At 47.4% G+C, this 23,345-nt stretch overlaps 1 protein-coding gene across 1 annotated transcript in view; it reads right to left on the minus strand.

The window, feature by feature from the left end:
* Window positions 1–23,345, minus strand: part of HEG1 (heart development protein with EGF like domains 1) — an 89,676-nt gene that overhangs the window by 20,609 nt on the left and 45,722 nt on the right. Inside the window, exons 9-16 of the mRNA XM_049105405.1 lie at window positions 21,573–21,689; window positions 20,812–20,931; window positions 16,103–16,206; window positions 13,354–13,412; window positions 12,951–13,111; window positions 9,081–9,215; window positions 3,102–3,144; window positions 2,556–2,593 (exon numbers count right to left, since the gene is read on the minus strand). Of these exons, the coding sequence (XP_048961362.1) occupies window positions 2,556–2,593; window positions 3,102–3,144; window positions 9,081–9,215; window positions 12,951–13,111; window positions 13,354–13,412; window positions 16,103–16,206; window positions 20,812–20,931; window positions 21,573–21,689 (777 nt within the window). The remainder of the gene's footprint in view (window positions 1–2,555; window positions 2,594–3,101; window positions 3,145–9,080; window positions 9,216–12,950; window positions 13,112–13,353; window positions 13,413–16,102; window positions 16,207–20,811; window positions 20,932–21,572; window positions 21,690–23,345) is intronic.

Genomic DNA, 23,345 nt, shown 5'->3' on the forward strand with positions numbered 1-23,345 from the left:
TTCTTAACATAAGAGCTCCTAAAATCCTTGAAATTTCTCTCTTTTTTATTTTTATTTTTTTAAACATTTTTTAAAATTTTTATTTATTTATGATAGTCACAGAGAGAGAGAGGCAGAGACATAGGCAGAGGGAGAAGCAGGCTCCATGCACCGAGAGCCCGACGTGGGATTCGATCCCGGGTCTCCAGGATCGTGCCCTGGGCCAAAGGCAGGTGCCAAACCACTGCGCCACCCAGGGATCCCTCTCTCTCTTTTTTAAAAGATTTTATTTTTATTTATTCATCAGAGACACACAGAGAGAGGCAGAGACACAGGCAGAGGGAGAAGCAGGCTCCCCAGGGGGAGCCTGATGCAGAACTCAATCCCAGGACCCAGGGGGATCATAACCTGAGTCAAAGATAGAGGCTCAACCATTGAGCCACCCAGGTGCCCCAAATCCTTGGAATCTGAGTGAAAGAGGTGACAGTGACATCTTTTCTTATTCATAAGGTGCCTCTTGCAACCACACCTCAGTTTATGCTAATGAAGTAACTCTTGAGGATGGGGCTGGTTGCCACAGGAAGCAATCAGAGGGTTGGAAATTTCAGCCCCACCTCCAACCTCCAATGGTCAATGACCAATGATTTCATAAATCCATACTCTGTAATGGAACCCCACCCCCCTAAAAATCCTAAACAATGAAGTTCAGAGAAATTCTGGGTTGGTGAACACATAAAGGTGCGGGGAAGGTGGTGCACCTGGGAAAGCCTGGAAGCTTTGATCACCTGCCCTATACCTGCCCATGCATCTCCTCCATGTGGCTGTTCCTGTGTATCCTTTATAATCAACTGGTAATATTAAGTTTCTTGCACATGTGATCCAACTCCTCTGTATCTGTAGGCTCTGGATGCTGTTCTAGCAAATTACTGCACCTGAGGAGGGGGTCATGGGAACCTCGGATTCAGGCTGGTGAGAAGTTCCAGAGGCCTAGACTTGGGACTGTCTGAGGTGGGGCCAATCCTGGGACCCTGAGACCTTAACCTGCGATGTCTGGCACGAATTCTGGAAAAATGTCAGAATCACTTGGTGTGAGGAAAACCTCCACGCATTTCGTGTGTGAGAAGCTTTGTGAGTAAAAACCAGTTCATAATAGCATGGGCCACCGTTTGGTGTCGACTTGGGTCCGTCACGATGAGTATCTGTGCTTATGTGCTTTTATGGCACGATAGTGTCGTTAGGGATTACTAAATAAGATAGGGTTGTCTACTGCTCAGTGGCCCCAGCTTCCTACTTAAAAAAAAAACCCAGACATTAATTCTGTGAGCTCCTTCCTCTGTTCTATAGGACTCTAAATATATCTGCTTCTAGAAGTGCTTCCTGAGTCTTTCTCTTAGGCTGTCCACTGTAACCTCTTGCTAGTTTGCAGTCAGGATAAAGCCAATGCCCCAAATCGCCAGTCATCCTAGATGGATATGCAATTCCAAGTCTCCAGACTCTGGCCTGAAAGTGGCTCCATGCTGGGCACGTCGACAGACCTTTACGTCAGTTAAGTCTCTAAGTTTTTTACTTTATTGTTTTATTTGGTTAATTTTTAAATTTATGCTCAAAGAAAGTACAATAAGGAAACTTCCTAACAGAAAGCTTTATGAGCAAAGAAAATACCAGTGAAGACATGAACTGCCAGGGATACTCCCAGGGAACAGGAACTGGCACTTTTACACGTGTTAAATAAGACCACGTCTACTTTTGGTCCAGTGAACTTTGACTATGGACTGTTGGCACACTCATCTATAGGATGAGGGTCAAACTTATCCTAAAATAAAGTACTGAATGTTATTATTCCCATTATATCCTAGATCCCAGAATTTCGTTCCATAATTTCTCAGCTCTGTTTTTTTTTTTTTTTTTTAATTTCTCAGCTCTTGATATTAGAAGATGTCAGTGAAAGTGATCTTGAATGAGTCACACTGCTTTTCTCAAGGGACTGAAGCCACCCTCCATCCTGCAGCCTGACCTGATTCTCTTCATCAGCGGCTGTGCTGCTCTGGGACACCTGCTGTTTCCACAATGGATACAGATTAGAGTCTAAAGCCTCAGGCTGCCCATCAGACACCCCAACAGCTTGGTCCCCATGTACTCTGCCAAACTAACCCTCCACTCCGTCGTCTTCTCCTCCTGTCCCCAGCCACCCCACACACACCGTCCCTGGAACCCCACTGACCCAGGCTGCCCCCAGACCTTGAAGATGTTCTTGCTGCCTGGATTCCTTCTCCCTCCACACCTGCCAGTCAAAGTCTTCCAAAATCTCTACTTTCATCCACTCCAAGAAGGACTCAGGAGGCTCTTCTACTTTGCTAGGCATGCTTGCTCCCTCCCTCCCCGCCTCCTACCTAATTTCTTGTATTAACACCCCACAGTCAGGGCTGTTTCGGAATGTGCTGGAAAGCGCTCGGCTTTCCGCATACCTCCCAGACCAGGAGCTGAAAAGTAAGGGAAAGGGGTAGAGACCCAAGTCTTGTGCACGGACAACCATGCCAGGGCTTTGCCCTGCCACCCCCTTATTTCTGCATACTCACGGTTTCCACAGTTGAGACCACCAAGCCCAAATGGGCAACTGCAAGTCAACAACAACAACAAAAGAACGAGAATTAATTTTAAAAGTCAAAAGAAATAACTGAGGCAATCTACCCAAGTAACTTACTTATTAAAGATTTATTTTAATTAATTTATTTTAGTTTCAGAGGTAGAGTTTAGTGATTCATCAGTTGCATATGACACCTGTGCTCATTCCATCATGTGCCCTTCTTACTGCCCATTAGCCAGTTATGCCATCTCCCCACCACCACCCCTCCAGCTACCCTCAGTTGTTTCCTAGAGTTAAGAGTCTCTCATGGCTTGCCTCCCTCTCTTTTTCATCCTATTTTATTTTTTCTTCCTTCCCCTGTGGATCCTCTGTTTTGTTTCTTAAATTCCACATATGAGTGAAATCATAGGATATTTGTCTTTCTCTGATTGACTTATTTCACTTAGCAAACACCCTCTAGTTTCATCCATGTTGTTACAAACCCAAGTAACTTCTAAATAAGTTCAAATTCATCAGAATAAATGAGCAGGGAGCCTACCTCATACAGGTTTCATTTTCAAGCCTATATCCATCTTCGCATGCTAAAAGAGAAAAGGAAAATCCATGAATATGATCCAGGTTGGCCCAAACTGACAGTTATTAGACACCAGCCGCTTTAAAGTCCACAAGAATCTTCTAGAACCAGAAGTTTACAAATAGCTTTAGAATTATCTATAACCGGGGGATCCCTGGGTGGCTCAGCGGTTTAGCGCCGCCTTCAGCTCAGGGCGTGAACCTGGAGACCCGGGATTGGGATCGAGTCCCGCATCGGGCTCCCTGCAAGGAGCCTGCTTCTCCCTCTGCCTGTGTCTCTGCCTCTCTCTTTCTCTGTGTCTCTCATGAATAAATAAAATCTTAAAAAAAAAAAAAAAGAATTATCTATAACCTGTCAGCTCAACTCTTAATTTTATCACAAAATTGTCTTAAACCTATGAGTGGCTCTCAGTTTGCCATGTATAAGAAAAAAAGGATCGTGATAGCAATCGTAATATCTACCTTATAGTTTCTTGGAGGGAATTAAGTAGAGCAAGGCATGCAAATGGCTTGGCATGGTGCCTGGCACATAATTACCACTGAATAAATGATTATAGTTATTACTGTCCAACGAATGCAATTCTTTTGGGAAGTTCTCTGTGGCCCGTGTACCATCCTTCCATATGCACAAAGACAAATGATCTACCTTCTTTAACGTAAGTCAAACCTTTGACCTGCTGTTGACTCCATCAACCCCTTCCAAGAGGAAGAAGGAGCTGTGCCATCCTCTGGGACACTGTCCTGGTGGGTGCCTCAATTTTCATAGGAGAATGCTCGCCCTGTCTATCGTCTGTGCAGGGGATTCTGGACATACGTAGGGGAGTGCTAATCAGCACAGCACCCAAGAACATAATGTGGAACCCTCTGGTGGTGCTGCTCAGGGACTGAAGGGCTGTGGCCCAGCCATTCCTGGGGTCAGCAGTTCTTGAATTTATTTGAACACAGAACATTTCCAACACTAAATAAGCTGATGGAACAGCATGAACTATAATGCATGCTGAGATGAAAGCAGACAATAAAAAATGGCTTCATAGTCAAATTCATCGCTGCAAGAAGTGATAGAAATTCGTTTCATGAATAATGTACGATACACACTGCATAAAAGATCACAGATAAGAGAAGGTACATAGCGTAGAGCGGGGATCCCTGGGCAGAGAGACACATGCTAATGGTGAGATGTGCGTGTCAGCAGTGCACACCGCTGGGGCGGGGGGTTGGTGCACACCCTCCTGGGCCGGGACGGGAGCTCTCTCGGAGGCATTCTGGATGCTCTGTTACGGATTAACGCCTAATAATATCAACTTAGGTAGATGCACTCAGTGCTGCTCTTCCTTCTGTTTTTAATGTTAAATGCTAAATTTTTCTGGCATCTATTTTGTTGTCAGAGATCACTGACATGTCACTAGAGTTGACTGGAACAGTTCAGAAAATGCTGCTCTAAATAGTCTGCGATTCTCTTACAGCAAGCAGATCGTGAGAGCTGCAAGCCTGGACTGAGCTGTTCTGGCTCCACAGAGCTTTTCTTTTCTTTTTATTATTATTATTATTTAAAAAATGTTTTTATTGGAGTTCAATTTGCTAACATATAGCACAACACCCAGTGCTCATCCTGCCAAGTGTCCCCCTCAGTGCCCGTCACCCAGTCACCCCAACCCCCTGCCCACCTCCCCTTCCACTACCCCTTGTTCGTTTCCCAGAGTTAGGAGTCTCTCATGTTCTGTCTCCCTCACTGATATTTTCACTCATTTTCTCTCCTTTCCCTTTATTCCCTTTCACTAATTTTTATATTCCCCAAATGAATGAGACCCTATAATGTTTGTCCTTTTCTGATTGACTCATTTCACTCAGCATAATACCCTCCAGTTCCATCCACATTGAAGCAAATGGTGGGTATTTGTCGTTTCTAATGGCTGAGGAATATCCCATTGTATACACAGACCACAGCTTCTTTATCCAGCATCTGTCGATGGACACCGAGGCTCCTTCCACAGTTTGGCTATTGTGGACATTGCTGCTATAAACATCAGGGTGCAGGTGTCCTGGCGTTCATTGCATCTGCATCTTTGGGGTAAATCCCCAGCAGTGCAATTGCCGGGTCATAGGGCAGGTCTATTTTTAGCTCTTTGAGGAACCTCCACACAGTTTCCAGAGTGGCTGCACCAGGTCACATTCCCACCAACAGTGCAAGCGGGTTCCCCTTTCTCCACATCCTCTCCAACATTTGTTGTTTCCTGCCTTGTTAATGTTCCCCATTCTCACTGGTGTGAGGTGGGATCTCATTGTGGTTTTGATTTGTATTTCCCTGATGGCCAGTGATGCGGAGCATTTTCTCATGTGCTTGTTGGCCATGTCTATGTCTTCCTCTGTGAATCCACAGAGCTTTTCCTGAGCTACATTCTCTTGCATTAGGGGCTCTTATAAATAGCAGCAGCATTGGGGAAATCCCTGGGACTTGCTGCCACGATACCATACGGTAACCTCTCAATGAGGACGCCCCAAAGAAAGTTCCCTTGGGCCTTCGGTCCTAAAAAGATGAGGATGCTTCTGAACAATTGTACTTTATTTTATGGACACTGACTCTTTCTAAAGCCCTATTTCTCTCTTTGCCTCGGTATCCAGGAAGCTCAGAACTTGAGCGAGTGGCCTACCTTTAGCAAACATGTAGGACCTGATAGCCTATCTTTCTGCATCTTTTGCAACAAAGTAGGGCAAAATCGTCACATCTGCTTTAGGGAAGGAGGAACGAGGCCCCTCTCCCATATCTTTGACACCTTTGAGTCTCCTGGGGCCTTCTCTAAGGAACAAGCTGGGCACTCCTGCTTCCCTGGGTGTGGAGAGCATCATGCCCTGGCAGTCCTCATGCTACAGCAGCTTGTGGGAGCCGGAAAGCCACCCCTGAGCGCCCCATGCATGGCTGTGTCTGCAGGCAGCTTCACAGGCACCGCTGGTGTGCCCGTGACTCATCCCCATCCATCTCAGCACTGAGGCAGGCTGATGTCACACCAGCCTGTTCTATTCTGAACACTTCTTCCTGGAAATGTTTTTACATCAGATCTACCCACCCAACCCTCATCTGCTGGGTGGGAGCTTTCCACCCTGTGGCTGTCATCCAGCCAGACGTAACGTCCATCTGTTGTCCTGCCTACAAGCTGATGGGCTGGGCTGTTTTCACTTGGCTTCAGAAGTGGCCCGACTTCCTGGTGTTAATGGTACTTCTTTACTTCAAATGGGTTTGTTCAGTCATTTCATCAAAGACAGAGTGACCACGGTTCTTGGAGGAAAAGCTCATCATAAGATGCTCCAGTGCTCCTTAGGCTCTAGCTCCTCTTCACATACTAGCAGGACTCTGACCCATGGGGCACTGAAGACAAAAACGAATGTAGCAACAGCTGGTAGTAGTGCCCAGGCCAGGCTTCCCATACTGAACTAGTCAATGCAAATCTCTGGCCCTTTTATAAGTAAGTGGGGAGTCTTCAAGACTCTTGTTTCCAAGACCTCCTACTCTTGTCCGATCCCATTTGCAGACCCGTCATCCATTTGTTAACTCGACAGACATTTGTTAAAGCCGACAGACATTTGTTAAAGCCCACATTTGTGCTAAGGATATTCTAGACATAGGTCTGGCTTTCAAGGCATTGGTGAGAGAAAGAGGCCTGTCAGAAGGACACCTACTTTAATTTTAGGATGCTTTGGAAGTCTGAAGACACGGGGAAGCTATTTTATGTGAGGACTATGTATGTGTACAACAGAGAGCAATATAGGCTTGCTAACGTATAGCTTTAGGAAACACACCCACACACCCCTATCCTCCATCTATACTGAGGACTGACCTCAGATTTGAGGTGTCCAAAAGGGGCTTTATTTTAAACACCTCTGTGCTCCAGCACCAATGGCCAGAAGGTGTCACTGCAACCCATCAGAACCCAGCCAACAGGGCTGTGGCCCAAGGAGCTGCCGATTCCATTCATCAGAGGCCTGGTGGCCACGGATGAAAGTCCAACCAACAAGGATACTGCAGAAATGAGGCTTTGCAGGGACCTTGGCAACAAGCCCGAGAGCTGACCAAGGAATCCTCGTGCTGCATCTTGGCTCGTTACTTGATAAACAGAAGGTTGCTGGATGCTGTGTCATTGCATCTGGAAACATCTTTGACAGTCCTGCTATCGCTAGTGCTAGTCTATCAGCCAGACAGTTAAGAAATTGCTGACTTGGAAACAAAGGCAATCGGCGGGGGCCAGCCAGAAGCAAAGGTGGCAGGGCTGTCAGAGACTCCAGAGACTCGGTGCACCGGGGCCACCACTCCCATGGGCCCCATTTCTGTCCATTACCTTCCCAGCCCCCCAGCATGTGGATTTAGCAGAGTTCACCTTCCCACAAGAAGCGGGGTTCAACAAGCCCCAGTTTCCAAGAAGAGCGAGGACTACTTTGCATGAAACCAGGTAAGATGGAACAAGGAAGAGTCATTTCTTTGCATCAAAGAGGCGGACTGACTGTGCGCTGATAAACGCCGGGAGGCCGTCGTGCCTCAGGACTGCAGGCCAGCACACGGGGTCAGCCTCCCCTGCCGAGCCCACCACAGGGCCTGCGTGTGCAGCACACGGTGCGCGCTTTCAAAGCCCCTGTGCATAAACCTCAGTCAGGAGGTCTGAAGGTCAGTGTGCTTTCATCCTCTCCTGATGGAACCAGTCCTCTACCGGGAAGTCCTGATAGAAGTAAGTGGCACGGCCCCTCTCCCTAGCATGTGACTTTTACTCAGAGTCCAGCAACACAGTCACCAGCAGGCGCTGGCCAAGCAGGAAACCTGTCCCTTTTACATTCTAATGTGATGTAATGCTTGGAGCTACCTGACGGACTTTGTGTCTGTAGCTAGTTTGGGGATTACAAATTCCAGCAGGCTTTTATAAAGTCAGGGCTCGGGACTTGCATTAGTTTTGCCTTCAAGTGGCATCCCTGCCGCGCACTCACTGAGCACCCTCTGTTTCTAACTGAACAAATGTTAGTCCCACCTAAATGGTTAGCAGAATTACCTTTCTGCCCTCACACCCTTTGTGAAAACTTTAAAACTGGAACTCACTAAATCGGCCCCATCCTGCGTGAAATACCAGGGAGATGCTAATGGCTTACAAAGCACCTCCATAGGGCAGCCTCGGTGGCTCAGCGGTTTAGCACCGCCTTCAGCCCAGGGTGTGATCCTGGAGCCCTGGGATCGAGTCCTGCATCGGGCTCCCTGCTTCTCCCTCTGCCTGTGTCTCTCCCTCTCTCTCTCTGTCTGTCTGTCTCTCATGAATAAATAAATAAAATCTTAAAAAAAAAAAAAGCACCTCCATATACACGGCCTTCCTCAATCCCTAGAACATCCAATGGAGCACCGCTATACCCATTTCACAGAAGGGGAAACTGAGGCTCAGCGAAGCAAAGCTGTCTTGCCCAAGACGATACATGATCTGCAAGGCAGAGTCGGGCGCTGACTCCCCTGAGCCTTGGCAGTACTTGGTCCACTGGGCCTCAGCTGCCTCTAAAAGGGACAGGCCTGACTCCGTGTTGGGTTTCCGTTTATGAAGATTAGCAGACAATAGAATAAAGCTTTGGGAATTAAAACGATAATTTTCCTAACTTCCCCTAAGTGAAAAAAAAAAAAAAAAAAAGAAAGAAAAAAAAAGTCCCTGCCATAGGCATTCCTATTCTCTCTTCTTTTCCTCTGAATGTGATTGGCCGGACCAGCTGCACCACTCAGAGACAGCACTATTGTTCGAAGGAGATAACACAGTCCGTGGGCAAAATACCAAGTTACCCGCAGCTGAGAACGGGCACAGCCAGAGCAGAGAGTTTGGGGCAGAGGAAAGCGTCTTCCCTGCGCCGGGTCGGGCTGCAGGCCCGCCCCCCCCCCCCCCCGCTCTCCCCCCCCCCCCCCCCCCCGCCCCCGGCCCCGAGAGCTTGCTGGCACCTCGGCAGGAGTGATCCATCTTGTTGAACTGGAAGTAGCCCGACTTGCATTGGCACAGGGCGACGCCGTCCAGGTCTGTGCAGATGGAGGTCTCTCTGTCACATTCTGGAGTCTTCCGCTTGCACAGGCTGCCCGCTAGAATGCAAAAACAAGACGGTGAAACAAAACCAAACCTCCTCCGCGTCAAACCTTGAGATGCATGAACTTTTCTATTTAAAGAGGCCCTGGGAACTGTTTCCAGAAAGTCGACCTGCTGCAAGGCTCCCTTCAGAGGCCCACTCGGGGACCTTCCCTGTCGCCCCACAGCCCGTCCCCCGAGCATGCCACGGGACAGAGGTGCAGACAAAAGACACAGGCCTGGCGCCCGAGACCCCGGCACCCACTGTAAACACGACCCTGGACGCGGGGACGTCTTCCGTAACCCCCCGCTGGAGGGGCGGGCACAGAGCCAGGAATCGTGCCCAGGCCCCGTGAGGAAGCCGTGAAGCTCACACCTGTCCCACGTGGACGCCTGCCTCTGAGTCTGCTCTGTGTCTGCGCGTCCTGGAGGGAGGCAGAGGGTGGCCGCTTGCCCACAGATGTGTTCCGAGGGTCGGACGCCCCAGCATCACGTTCTTTGATTAGGTTCCCTGTCTGTCTCCCCACTACTCTGGCGGTTTCTGGGGGCTTATGCATCTCTGGGGCTTTGGGACCTTGCACGGAGATGGTCACACCTTGCACGCTGAAGTCTGCTGTTGGGCCCTGGGTCCCCAGGCCATCACCACGGGGGTTGGGGGCAGAGGAGGGCAGAGGAGGCTTGCTACCTCCCTCCCTTTAGGGCTTTACTTTCTACATACAAATCTGCTCGGCTTGTCCAGCTCTGGACACACGGGCCGCGCTCATTTCATGGAGGACAAAAGTTATCTCCTTATTATCAGAAAGTGTTCATGGTTGGGCATGTGGCCCTCTCCGAGGCTGTGTACGGCGGGCCCTCTCCGAGACTGTATACAGCAGGCCCTCTCTGTATGCAGGGGACATACCAGGGGAAGCTTACTATCTAAGGCCTGACAAAAACACACATGTGAATGGGGGACACAGAGAGCAGAACAAAAACCAGCAGCTAACTGGAGAGTGAGCAGAGCTCCTTTCCAACCAGCTCAAGGGGAGGGCAATGCTGAGATCCGCTCTTGCTGCCAGGAGGTGAGTGCAAGTTGCCAACGGGGAGGGCCGCTGAAGCGCAGTGTGTGCATATCATGCAGGGAGGCATGGTCCCCCTTCTCCCACCTTACAGAAGACACCAACGATTCAAAAACCAGGTACCGGCTCTCATTGTGGCAAAACTGCCCCTCCTGTGATGACGTGAGGCGCCACCCATGCCAGGTCCCTGCATCTGCCTCCTTTCCTGAGTCCCGAGAGCTTGGGACCTGCTGGATGGCCTGGTCACAGGGAGGTAAGTTTAGGACACAGCTTTGGTTTTCATCACTGCATTTCCTGCCTTTATCATTGGAAGCTGGCTGGCTAAAGCAGAACTCTCTTTGTGTGTATGATAGAATTTCCTTTGTTTATTGTGAAAAGTTTGTATTTAAGAGAGAAAATTTAAAAAAAAAAAAAAAAAAAAAAGGAAAAATCTCACCAGGATAACTGCAACGCTGGCACTAGAGAGGTACCAACCCCCACAGTTCCTCCCCTAAACTTGGTGAGAGCTTTGCCAGTCCTCAAGCCTTAACATAAATACTTTTGGGGCAAAAGGCTGGTGCTAGCTTTGTCCAGCAGCCAGCCTGGGTTGCCTGTCCCGATTAGATATTTTCTGGAAGCCAATGTCACATTTTCCTTCCATCCTGCTCATTAATCTAGCCTGCTGGCAAATACCACTCGCCCCACTGAAGCAACTCTTCCTTGCACAGAAGCAAGGAAAGTTGGCCTTGCCTCTGCAACAGAGGAGTTGCTCTCCTAAAAATCCTTAAAGAACATCCTGTCGTAGGTCAATCAAATGCTACCACATCGAATCTCATTTTCATTTCAAGCCTGGCAATGTGATTTTTCTACAACCACAATTCCCATGGTCGTTCCGGGGCATAACATCCGCCTGACAGACAATGAGAACGTATGTACATCTGAGGCTGCGACGCTCCTTGGGGGATTTCCAAAGACTCTAAACCTTTGGAGGCATGAGAGCTGCAGTTCTTTGGAAGGTGAAGAACTGAGGAAGCGGATATTTTGCGAATTGAATGGTGAAGACCTGCCCTTCCAATGGCATTGTTCAGAGTAGCCCAGTGCTGCCCATATGTTGGAAATACTCAGATGTCAGAACATGACCCCTCCTGCTTGTCAGAGCTACGGCTCCAGCACTCAGAAAGGTGAGCAAGAAAGAGACAAAGCTCGGTATGCTGGCAAAACCTGGAGAAGAACTGGGAGGGAAAACAGAGAAATGAGACTCTTCAGCCAAGATACATGGTTGTCTTTGTTTTCAAGGGCTTTCAAAGGGGAGGTACAGAATGCGGATCGGCACAGGTCGGGGGTGAGGGAGCATATTGGAAATCTCCGTACCTTCCTCTCGATTTTGCTCTGAACCTAACACTGCTCTAAGAAAATGAGTAAGTCCTAAAAAGCAAAACAAAACAAAGAATGGGACCTCGGCAAAGAAGCTAGGGGCTTTCCCGTAGGCCACATCCAAGCAGCAGAGAGAATGGCGTCAGGGAGTGACCACCGCTACTGTAATAAGCAGGATCTTACAAATCCATATATGTGGCTGTTTGATATACAAGACATGAAAATGCATTTACTAGGGACGTAAAGCTAACCTGGTGCAATGTTGATCGCAAAGGATCTCTAGGTGTTCAGTGAATTGAAAGGTCCCCTTCCTACCCACCAGGGAGGAAAAATTGGGACCTTTGAATCATTGGCAAGAGAAAGTAAAATCAAAAAGTTCTTGCCTCAAAGTTTAGAGCACAGTATAATGGAGCATATAGTTTTCAGTTAATTCCCCAGCGATGCTAAATGATAGCAACTTCAGGTCCAGAAAGCTCAGCAGCTTTTTTCCCCCCAAAATGAACAACTAGCCTTAAAATGGGCTAAAGCTATAGTGTTTATCTCAGGGTACATGGTTAACCCCCAGCTCCCAGGCTCTGCTGTGCATAGGTCCATGAGGAGAGCCCTCTGGATCAGCACTCAGAAAGCCCTGAGCCACTGGGTATGTCCTGGATCTTCCAGCAGTTACAGCACCAAACCTGCTCCTTGCAACTTCCATCGGTGTCTGGGTACCAGATGGGGAGGCTCACAGATTCTGCATCCTTCGCTAGTCCTAACTGTGTAGCACAATTTGCTGACCAGAGCCCACTTCTTTTTTTTTTTCTTAATTTTATTTGTTCATGAGAGACACGGAGAGAGGCGGAGACACAGGCAGAGGGAGAAGCAGGCTCCATGCAGGGAGCCCGACGCGGGACTCCATCCTGGGTCCCCAGGATCAGGCCCTGGGCCGAAGGCAAGTGCTAAACCGCTGAGCCACCTGGGCTGCCCTTCTTTTCTTTTTTCTTTTATTTTCTTTTCTTTTCTTTTCTTTTTCTTTCTCCCTCCCTCCCTCCCTCCCTCCCTCCCTCCCTCCCTCCCTCCTCCCTTCTTTCCTTCCTTTTCTTTCTTGGCTCAAATGCCCAGTGTGAAGCCCTTACATGAGGCTTGAACTCATGGCTCTGAGATCAAGACCTGAACTGAGATCAAGAGTTGGATGCTCGACCCCCAAATGCCCCCCCCCCCCCACTTAACACCCATTTCAAACATAGACGGGCTCTATGACAAACGTGTTGAATCCCAGCCCTGAGTGCCTTACACTCCCGTCCTAGGTCTGTACCTAACTAACCACATGGGCAGGGTCTTCCCAGGAGGCTGTTCTCTTACCTTTAAAGATCCGCCTCTGAGATCCCAAGAGTTGGCAGGCCTCGGCAGAGGAGCTACAGGAGTTGACACATTTCTGCATCCCGTCGGCCAGGTCAAACAGTGTCACGTTGGAGGCCAAGGAGAAGGTGGTTTGCAGGGACATGACCACCACATTGGACTCCCTATTGGCAAAGTGTGTGGGTTTTTAATTGTCCTCAAATGACATGTGGGCCCCAGGGCTTGTGGAAAGAACATGCATCTCCTTTCTCCAGGAAGGGAAAGGGAGAGCATGGAGGTCCAGGGACCTTGGCCTCGGGTCACTCTGTGGCTTGGTCAAAACAGGGCCCAGTTTTGTTGCTGTCGCCTACGTTATGATGGCCTCCCCTTTGTTGTAGACTGGTTCACAAGTAATTCCGTCGCTTACCTAGAAGCATGAACTGTGGATCGGGTGTAACCAGGTAACGTTGAAAAACACATATTTAACTGAAAGGAAGAACAGGAAGGTCGTTAACTGTGAGTTAGATAAAAGCCTTAGACCTAGAACCAATTTCCTATTTTCAGGATAAAATAGGCATTTTCCAGCCATCAAGTTATCAGCAGGCAGCTTTACAGAGGAGTGGTGTCCTTTTTTTTTGTTCCCTTCTTAAATGCCTCCCTGCTCTTGTTCTGTTGTTCTCTGAGTACAAAGGGAGAGAGGCAGATAGTAAATCAGTGGGGAAAATCTTGGCAGGAAATGATGTTCAGAACAGCACCCTTGGATGCAAAACATCTTCAAAGGAACAGATCTCTTCTAAGACCCAGGGTTTCAAAAAACTCAGAGGCAACTGTTTATTTGGACTTTGCAGAGTGAACAAGGTTCACTGAAAGAGGCTTCAGCTACCCCAGGTCTGGCAGGCCCGACACAGACCCTCATAATCTACAGTGAGTTGACCTAACTCAAAGATAGGTCCTCTTCAAAAGGGCTCTCCAAGGGAAATCACATTACGCGGGTCAAGAGCCCCTTTTTGGAGAGCAAATTAAGAATGACTCTCCCTGTGTTTGCCTTGTGCCCTCAGAGAGAGCAGAAAATCCCTCTAGGGCATAAAGTTCCATGCCTGCTTTTCTGCTGCCCCAACAGTAGGGGCTTCGGAAGGTCACAGTACCTTGACCTGTGCAGCGTGCCTGTCTGCAAAGCCGGTGTGTCAGGCACACTTTACTCTTCATAAGATGGATTCAAACATAGGATGTTATCAAACCCTTTTTCGCCTTGTGGGACATTGCTCTATATTCCGACGGGCAATGATTTATTGGTATAATGATTTTAAACTTCTTTTTCCCAGGGGAAAAAGAGAAAAGGCATATTTCAGAACAGAATGGCATCTTGGGGAAGGCCACTTAAGTGGCTTCTCTAGTTACTGCTTAAATCTTCACTTTTCTTGGGACTGGAGATTTCATATCACCAATAAATTATACATTCATACTAGGTGAAAATGAACAAGTCAGGTTAGTCACTGAGCGCCGTATACTGGGAAGGACTGCATCTCTGCACAGGGTTCTAAGCCCCTGTACTACCCAAGAAGGAAATATTGACCTCCAGTACAACCAAGAGGCAGCTGTGCTGGAGTGACAAGAACACCAGGTATAGGATTAGTAGACATAATATCCTGCTGTATAGGAAAGAATTTAACCTCATACAAAGAGAGGTCTGGCCCTTGGCTTCCAGGAAGTAATCAACAAGCTTTTGGAATGTCTTGCCTTTGTCTACCTGGAGGCCTGGCCACTCCAAATATCTAACAATGTGACTTACGTGGGGGCTTTGGGTTATATGGTATCAGCCTGACCTCCAGAGGGACTGGAGGCTGAGGCCAGCCATACAAGCAGTTGGCTATGTCCACATATTGGCTCTAGGCATCAAGGTTCAGGGGAGCTTCATTGGTTAGCAATACTCCATGAATATTGTATACATCATTGCCAAGGGGAGTTAATACAATACAACACATGGGGAAAAGACAACTGGAAGCATCAAACTTGGAATCCTCCTTGACTTCGCCCCATGTCTCTTTCTTATGGCTGATTGTAACCTGGACCTTTTCACTGTAATAAACTACAACTGTGAGTTTAAGAGCTGTCAGTGAGGTCTGAGTCATTACAATGAATTATCAAATCTGAGGGTGGTCTTGGGGATCTTCAAACTTGCAAATGGTGTCAGCAAAGGGGATAGTCTAGTGGACTAGTCCCTAACTTTGCACCTCTCTGTGTGAACTCAGGCCTCCCACTCTTTTAGCTGTAAAGGTGTCACTTTTATAGGAGTGAGGCATCTGGCAAAGTGCCTGTCATAGAGTAGATGCTCAGTTTTTATAGAAATGGAATTGAAATCTAAATTTTATTTTATTTCTTAAAAGATTTAATTTAAAAAAAAAGATTTATTTATTCATGAAAGACACAGAGAGAGCAGCAGAGACATAGGCAGAGGGAGAAGCAGGCTCCCCTCGGGGACCCTCATGTGGGACTTGATCCCCAGACCCTGGGATCACGACCTGAGTCAAAGGCAGACAGATGCTCAACCACTGAGCCACCCAGGTCCCCCTGGAATCTAAATTTTGCACAAATAAATTCTACAGTCCTATAAAACCCTATAGGTTTTGGCTAATATACTCTTACCCATAAAGAGCAAGTAAAGACGAGGAATCAAAGGCCCCTAGATAATCTATGCACTGAATTCTCAAGCCTAGAAAATCAGGATGAACTGTTATGCCTTTGGCATTGCCCCAAGGAAAAAAAAGCATTCTTCTCCCCAAGTTTGGAAACACAGAGAGAAAGTCACACAGCATGTCGAATGCAGATGGAATAGTAGGATTTTCTGGATCTTTCCTCATTGCCAATAGTTCTTATTGGTACATACCATCTAACCATCTGTGACTATCAGTCTGTACATGGAAAAGAAATGCCAAGGCACTGGTAAAGGGTGCATGTGAGGGCACATTGAAGAAACGCTTCTATTGGCACCAGTGGTTCTCAGCACCTCCCTTCTATTTCTGAGCAGCTTTTAATTTTATCATGACGTTTCCCTTCCAAATATAATGGAAATGAACATCTTAGGAGATATAGCTGATCTCCATGAGGTTCCCAATTCTGAATGAAATCTGTTCTAGAAAACAAAGGACTTGAAAGAAGATGCCTCTCACGAAACTTACTGTTTTGGTGATCTCATTTTCAACTTCATGTAGGTCTGCGTGTTTCTCCATGGTGGTATTGAGAAATGTTTTCTTTAATTTGAACTCTGTCACGAAGGTTCTAACTGAAAATGAAAACATAACCCATTAGACCACGCGACGGGCTGACCTACGCATGGTTGCGTGTTTGTGAATCTCTGGTGTATCACTCTTTCCTCCACCTCGCAGGACAATCTTGGTGCATGTCCTTCTTGAGGGGAGAGAACCCCTCTCCCTCTTCTAGCTCTGCTCTAGGAAGATGGGCGCCCGGTTGAGCTGAGCAGGAGGCTCGGGCCGAGTCAACCTTTGAGTCAGAAACTCCAAGGAGCCTTTTGCATGTGTGCACGGGCTGCTGTGAGGAGCCACCCCGACACCTCTCTAGTGACCTCCTACATAATCAATGCTACAAAGTTGTGACAAGGAAGAAAGACCAGTTGGCTTAAATGACATAACCCCAGGAGGAGGAGAGGGGATGTGGGGTCAGGCCTGAGAAAACTCTCGACAGAGGAACACTCTTGTCCTCTTGGCCCATGCTGTGAAGCCCTCAGCTTCAAGGGTATGCTTTGGTTTCCTCTTCTGGTCAGTGTCACCCCACCAGCCCCCATCCCTCTCGCTCAGAGGAAATGCCCATTTTATCACTGATGAAAGAGACTTCCAGAAATCAGCTCACTGACTCAGGACAACCGGGGGTGCTATGGAGGAAGGTGCCAAACATCCTCCACTCTGGGGGCCACCAGGCCCCACAGTCACAAGCCATGCAAGGCAAATGCCCCATATTCAAGATACTGCTGAGGTCAGGCCTGAAAGAAAGCAGCCCCATTTTCAGGGCCCATTTCACTCATAAAATAAACTTGTACTTAATATCAATTTGTGCTGCCTGGGCCTGGGAGGCAGGAGGGATGGATCTTACAAACGGGCAGGCGACAAATAATTAGTATACCCTGCTTTCTATCTGCCTCTTATCTTCCTTTTATATTAAGTTCTTATCTTTCCCTCTGGACAGGGGGAAAAAAAAAGACCCCAAACCCAGAAACCCACGAAGCTGCTCTATCACAGAAAGCTTGCCTCCTGAATTAAGAAAAAGGCCCACAAATGAGCCAGGGAACACATTTAACATCTTATACTTACTGTCTAAAGCCCTTAATCCTTATTTAACATCTTTTTGCTTGTTCTACAGTTCAGTGAAGCCAGCTGCTCAGGACTCTTTCTGAGCAGCAGGGAGCTCTTTGAAAACATTCTTGGCCAAATGAAAGCATTTCAGCATGCTCTAATTTGCATGTTCCTCTGATGTTTATGAACAATGAAGCTAAATGACTTGAAAAGGGAAAGATGATTGTTAACACAAAAGAACGGCTCTCCCCCTGATCCATGGAGCTTGGGGGACACTCTGGCACACAGGCTTCCAGAAACACCACCCTGCTCCTTCATCTTCCCTTTCCAACTGGTCCGGGCTGATACCCAGACTCTCTGGATGGAAATACATGTCTTGTAAATGTTAAGTGCACAGACCCCCTCCCGAGTCATGACGTACATGTGGCCTCTGCTTTTAGTGCAGCCAGAAGACAGCCACACACAGCGTCCTCCGGGCCCCCACACCCTGCCTGGCACACTGACGTCCTCGTGCTTACCTTCCATCATCTGGCGATTTTCTACTTCACATTCAACTGTTGATTTGCATGGGTTCTATAAATGACTTTTAAATTATTATTTATTTTTTATTTTATGAAGTTTTAAACTTCAACTCCAATGTAATGAAGATAGTGTTGTATTAGTTTCAGGTGTACCCTACGGTGACTCAACAATCGTGTGCATCACTCATGCTCATCAGGACCAGCGCCCTCCTCCATCCCTATCCGCTATGTCACCCATCCCTCCACCCCCTCTCCTCTGGTAACCATAAGCTTGTTCTCTATAATTAAGAGTGCGTTTCTTGGTTTCTCTCTCTCTCTCTCTTTTATATAAATGATTTTTTTTTTTTTAAGATCCATAATTATTACGTTGTATTCAGAGTACTTCATGTTTTCGTTGCTTTCAATTCTGGTCCAAGAGGTTGCGGACTAAATGATACCTCCCGTCTGGAGAACTCTACCATTTTCAAAGCTTGCTCAGAGACTTTATTTCATTTGATCTTCACAATAACCTTGAGTGGGAAGCAGAGCAGCTGGTAATCTGATTTTACAGATGAGAAAATTGAGGCTCAGGAGTCATGTGCCGAAGGTGGTGGCTCTGGAGCTGGAAGCTGGGCAGTGGGGGGTTCCTGGCAAGGCCGTTTTTAACAGTGCTTCAAAACAAAATCATTCCAGCTTCTCCATTCTTTTTTTTTTTTTTTTTTAAGATTTTATTTATTTATTTGAGAGACAGAGAGTGAAAGCATGAGTGGCGGGTGACAGGGAAAGGAAAAGCAAACTCCCCGCTGAGTGGGGTGCCCGACCTGGGGAGCCTGGCCTAGGGAGGCTGACCTGGGGAGCCCAACCTTGGGAGCCCGGCCTGGGGAGCCCAACCTGGGGAGCCAGGCCTGGGGAGCCCAGCCTGGGGAGGCCGACCTGGGGAGGCCGACCTGGGGAGCCCAGCCTGGGGAGCCCAGCCTGGGGAGCCCGCCTTGGGAGCTCAGCCTGGGGAGGCCGACCTGGGGAGCTCGACGTGGGGAGCCCGACCTGGGGAGCCTGACCTGAGGAGCCCAACCTAAGGAGCACGACTCAGGGTTTGATCCCAGGACCCTAAGATCTTGACCTGAGCCTAAGGCAGATGCTTAACTAACAGAGCCACCCAGGCGTCCCAGCTTCTCCATTCTTAAACCATAGACTCCTGGCCTATTTCTTCCAGGGTGTAGCTAAATGGAATAGGTTACCCCAAACAAATAAACTATTAGAGTTTAGACAGTCTAACAGTTTAGACTATTAGAATATAGACAGATGTCTATTTTCCTAGACTTTTTTCCCCCTTAAATCATGCTTTGACTTGATCCTTGTATTTTAAACAATTTCCAAAATTCTACCACTATTTTTGTAAGGTACTAAGTGTTTGAAATACATTTCTAGGCCCAAGATGGAGCTGCTCCTGCCCAGGGTGCCACGTCGGCAAACTGAACCTCCGAGTCCTCTAAACGCTCCCGTGACCAGAAATGTAGTGTATTCAGTCAGCCAATCCCCCAATACCAAGTCCACTCTGGGCTCTGTACTCACTCCCTTGTCTTTAATCTTTCTAAACAAGGTCACATATGCAACCCTGGCCAGTCGTGCCGTTTCAGAAGTGATGCCGCTTCTCATCCTTGCCAGACCCCTCAGGGACAGAGCTCTACTGCTTGGGAGGCCCCCGACTCCCCCAGTCCACGGCTGTTCTCCCTTAAATAAAGGACATCAAATTCATTATCCAACCGTGTTGTTTTGTCATCTGACACAACCTCCCTAAAAAAGTCTGATGATTCCCCTCAGCCTGTGGGCAACAGGAATTCATGCAAATAACACTTTTCAAAGGTCACAGACATTTGTTCTCTCAAAAAAAAAAAAAAATTTACTGAGCACGTTTTGTGTGTTAAGTCTCACACTGTTCAGTTTAGGATGACTCAAAGATGAGTCACTTTACCTGCCAGTTTCCTTATCCAGCTGAGATCACTCTATGTTCTGCACTTCTAATCTCTGCAACAAGTTATGTATTGAACTCCACACGCTAAAGCAGAGTTATGCCCTGTGTGCAAGGAAGCTCTCACGATGAACACATTATCTTGTGATGGGAGTTGTGGGCTGGAACGTGGCCTCTCAAAAATCAGGTGTTCAAGCTTGGCCACTTAGCCCCTTGTCAGGACCTTAGCTTTCATTTGCGTTTGCTTTTTAACCTGTAAGCCGGAGATTATATCTAAAATCAACCAGCTTTAAGACAAATTAGGGAATGAAATAGGACCAATTATATGGTTGGTATACAATTAACAGCAGCTTTTTTTTTGTTTTGTTTTTTTTAAGGTTTTACTTATTTATTCATGAGATACACACAGAGAGAGGCAGAGACATAGGCAGAGGGAGAAGCAGGCTCCCCCGCAGGGAGCCCGATGTAGGACTCGATCCCGGGACCCCAGGATCATGATTTTAGCCAAAGGCAGACGCTCAACCACTGAGCCATCCAGGCGCCCTACTAACAGCAGCTCTGTAAAAATGTATCTGCCTAGGGACAGGACCGTGAAGATCATTTTTAAAAATAAAAAGAATGAATAAAAAAATAAAAAATAAATAAAAATAAAAAGAATGTGTGCATGTGGCAGGATAATCAGGGTTTTATTCTCTCTTAAAAAGTTTTTTTATGATGTACTTAGAATATCCTTTTGACACATATTTTTTTCCTAACTGCAGGTAGGATGGTTAGGCAAATAGTGTTGTGCACAAATAATGACATGTCTGTGCAGTCCTTAGGAAGTTTGTATGATATTTTTAATAACATGGAACAATGTTTAAGATATAAAGTTTGTACAAATACCATGGTTTCGACTATACAAAAATATAATGCACGCTAAGAAAGACTGCAAATAAGGTGCTATATCTCTGAGTGATTGAAAAATAGGCAGCAATTTCACCCCTTTCTGTATTTTTTAAGTTCATGCCTTGGACAAATACCAATTTTGTTCAGGGAGGAAAACGATAAATGTTATTTTAAAACATATACTGTAGTACAGAATAAATTCCAAGACAGATTCATTCTCTTACCCAAATTGCATATTCCTTTTTCCAGCTGGTACCCAACTGGGCATTTGCAGGTGAAGGATCCCTGAGTATTATTGCACGTGGCCAGGGGTGGGCAGGGGCTCAAGAGGCATTCATTCACATCTGCAGAGGAGAGAAAACAGGGCCCTACTGGGTCTGCAGCAGACAGCAAAATCATTATCCAGTATGGTAAGCACCAACTAAGAGCCGAATGGCACGACGTGCGGTAGGGTCCCAGGGATAAGGAGGATGCTACCCTTGACCTTGAGGGACTGCCAGTCTGCTGAGGGTGGAGGCAGCCATGTGTACAGCTGACTGTAAATACGAATCAGGACTTGGAAGTACAGAGAGAGTAAAAGATTTTGACGGAAGGGAGAATTGAGGACCGTTTCCAATAACATCTGAACTAAGACTAGAAAGACTTTAGCAAGCAGATGGGGGGAGTGGGGGTGTAGCCTAAGGCACCAGCACAGCGAAGGCCAGAGGCAGGAAAGCGTAGGGGTCTTTCGGGAGCTGTAGGTGGTCCAGGGTGGCAGGGGTGTAGGGAGCCCCCAGAATGGAGCCAGATTGTGGAGGTTTGTCAGTTTCATCATCTGACGTTATTCTTGCAGACAACACGTAACACATGCTAGCTAATTCTCCAAGAAGCAGGGGATGAACTTAAACAAAATCTTACTCTCCTACCTTTTGAAGGGAAATAGTGTCTTTGCCTATCTCAATGAGATCGTGTGGTACAGACCCCTGGAGATGACTTTTGCTCTTACCCACACTGCAGTCATCCCCTTGCCAGGAAGGTGAGCATTCGCATCGATACCCATGGCTGGTGGAGTCCACAATGCATTTCCCATCATGAAGACAAGGGTTAGTGGCGCAGCTGTTAACTAAAAACACATTCCGGGAATAAGGCAGTTAATCACATAGGAAATGTAAAAGCAGCTCTAGATAAATATTTAATTCTTCTGGCTAATATTTGATTTTTGCTTATTTCTGTTTACTTGCCCTGAAAGGTCACACTACTAAAATAGAACGGGTTCCCGGGGGGTGCAGAAGAGATGCCGTGGGACTGGATCCTGGTACAAGTTCATGTGCGTATACATGCGTAAGACAACTGGATCCCTGAATGCAAGAACTAGTTCAAATCCAAATGCTGTTTACAGGTCGCTCGGTTCAGGACTGATGATTACATTGTCTCCCATGCTCAGAAAATTCTGCTTGAATCCATGCCAATTTAAAACACACGTCGGGGGCAGAGGTCCCTGATTACCCATCCTCTCTGCTCTAGGACTCCCCCTTCCCCCCCCAAAAAAAAATCTCAAAATATAACTGGGCCTTCACATCTGGTGCAATCGTTCAGAAAAGCAATCAAAGTTGTGTACTCCAGTGCCTTCTCTTAATATAACGTGACGATGAGCCCTATCTGATTCATCTGGGCCCTAACAGTGCCCAGGCTTCAGCGTCACCTTGGACTTCCAGCATTCTGGGCAGAGACCATAACTCTCTGTTTTGGTGTCAACAACCAGCCTTGTCATGCTCCAGCTATGCAATAACTGCTGAAACCCACAAGATGACCACATCACTTCCAAGCAGAAAAATCTGCTCGGTAGAAAGAGAAAAAGAAGGCAGAAGTCAAGAGTTTGTAACACCAAAAAAATAACCCCGAAGTCAAATGAGCTAACCCTAAAGATGGTGTCCCTAGTCCGCAAGGCTACTTTGAATATACCTGAAACTACCCAGAGGAGCACAGCACCTACATAACCAAACACTGTGCCGTAGATACTGTCATAAAACCCATATTACCAGCCAGTAATGATGCTACTAATTCTCCCCTACAGTTACCACTATAATGACCATAATCGGCTTGAAGGGGGGATTTGTGACGTACACTCCATCTGGTATTGGAATATATTTGGCTAGAAACGAAGCCCTGTGAGTCCCGAAGCAGGGCTCCCAATCTCCCTGCAGAAGAATCCACCTTACATCTCCCAGGGGTGCTCAGGTCGCCAGCACAAAGGAGGCAATGCGGGGTGTGGGGGGCTGATGGCACGGGGGTCATGGCCCTCCAGCCCTCTGGCCGACCGTGGCTGACTGGCCGGAACTCGGGCCCCAACTGAGCCCCTGCTCTAGTCACGACAAAGCCTTTCTCTCCTTTCCTCCTTCCTTACAGTGTCAGTCTCCACAGCACCCCTGTACCAACAGCAGTTTTCCTTTCCTGGGTCCCGACGAGCCAAACGTACATTCTGAAGATGACATGGGAAGCTGGATCACTCTAATCCCTTCCACCTTTCCTTAAATGATGAAGAGGCACGCGAGTGGCTTTAGTCTCCTCGTACCAGCCACTTTGCCACAAACAGAAAGATAAGCTCAAGGGCAAGGTGAGAAGTTCGGGCCTCCCTGTGTTAGTTCATCGTCCTCTTACGGAACATGTCCCTTTACCTGCATCTGTCAACTGGCAACACGTTCTCGGGAAGACCAAGGATCCTGGGCTTCCCTCGGATCCAGAGAAGCCTTCCCAGCGACTGAGAAGCTCAAGGCTCTGA

The sequence above is a fragment of the Canis lupus genome, chromosome 33 (assembly GCF_003254725.2).
Source record: "Canis lupus dingo isolate Sandy chromosome 33, ASM325472v2, whole genome shotgun sequence".
In the NCBI taxonomy this organism is placed as follows: domain Eukaryota; kingdom Metazoa; phylum Chordata; class Mammalia; order Carnivora; family Canidae; genus Canis; species Canis lupus.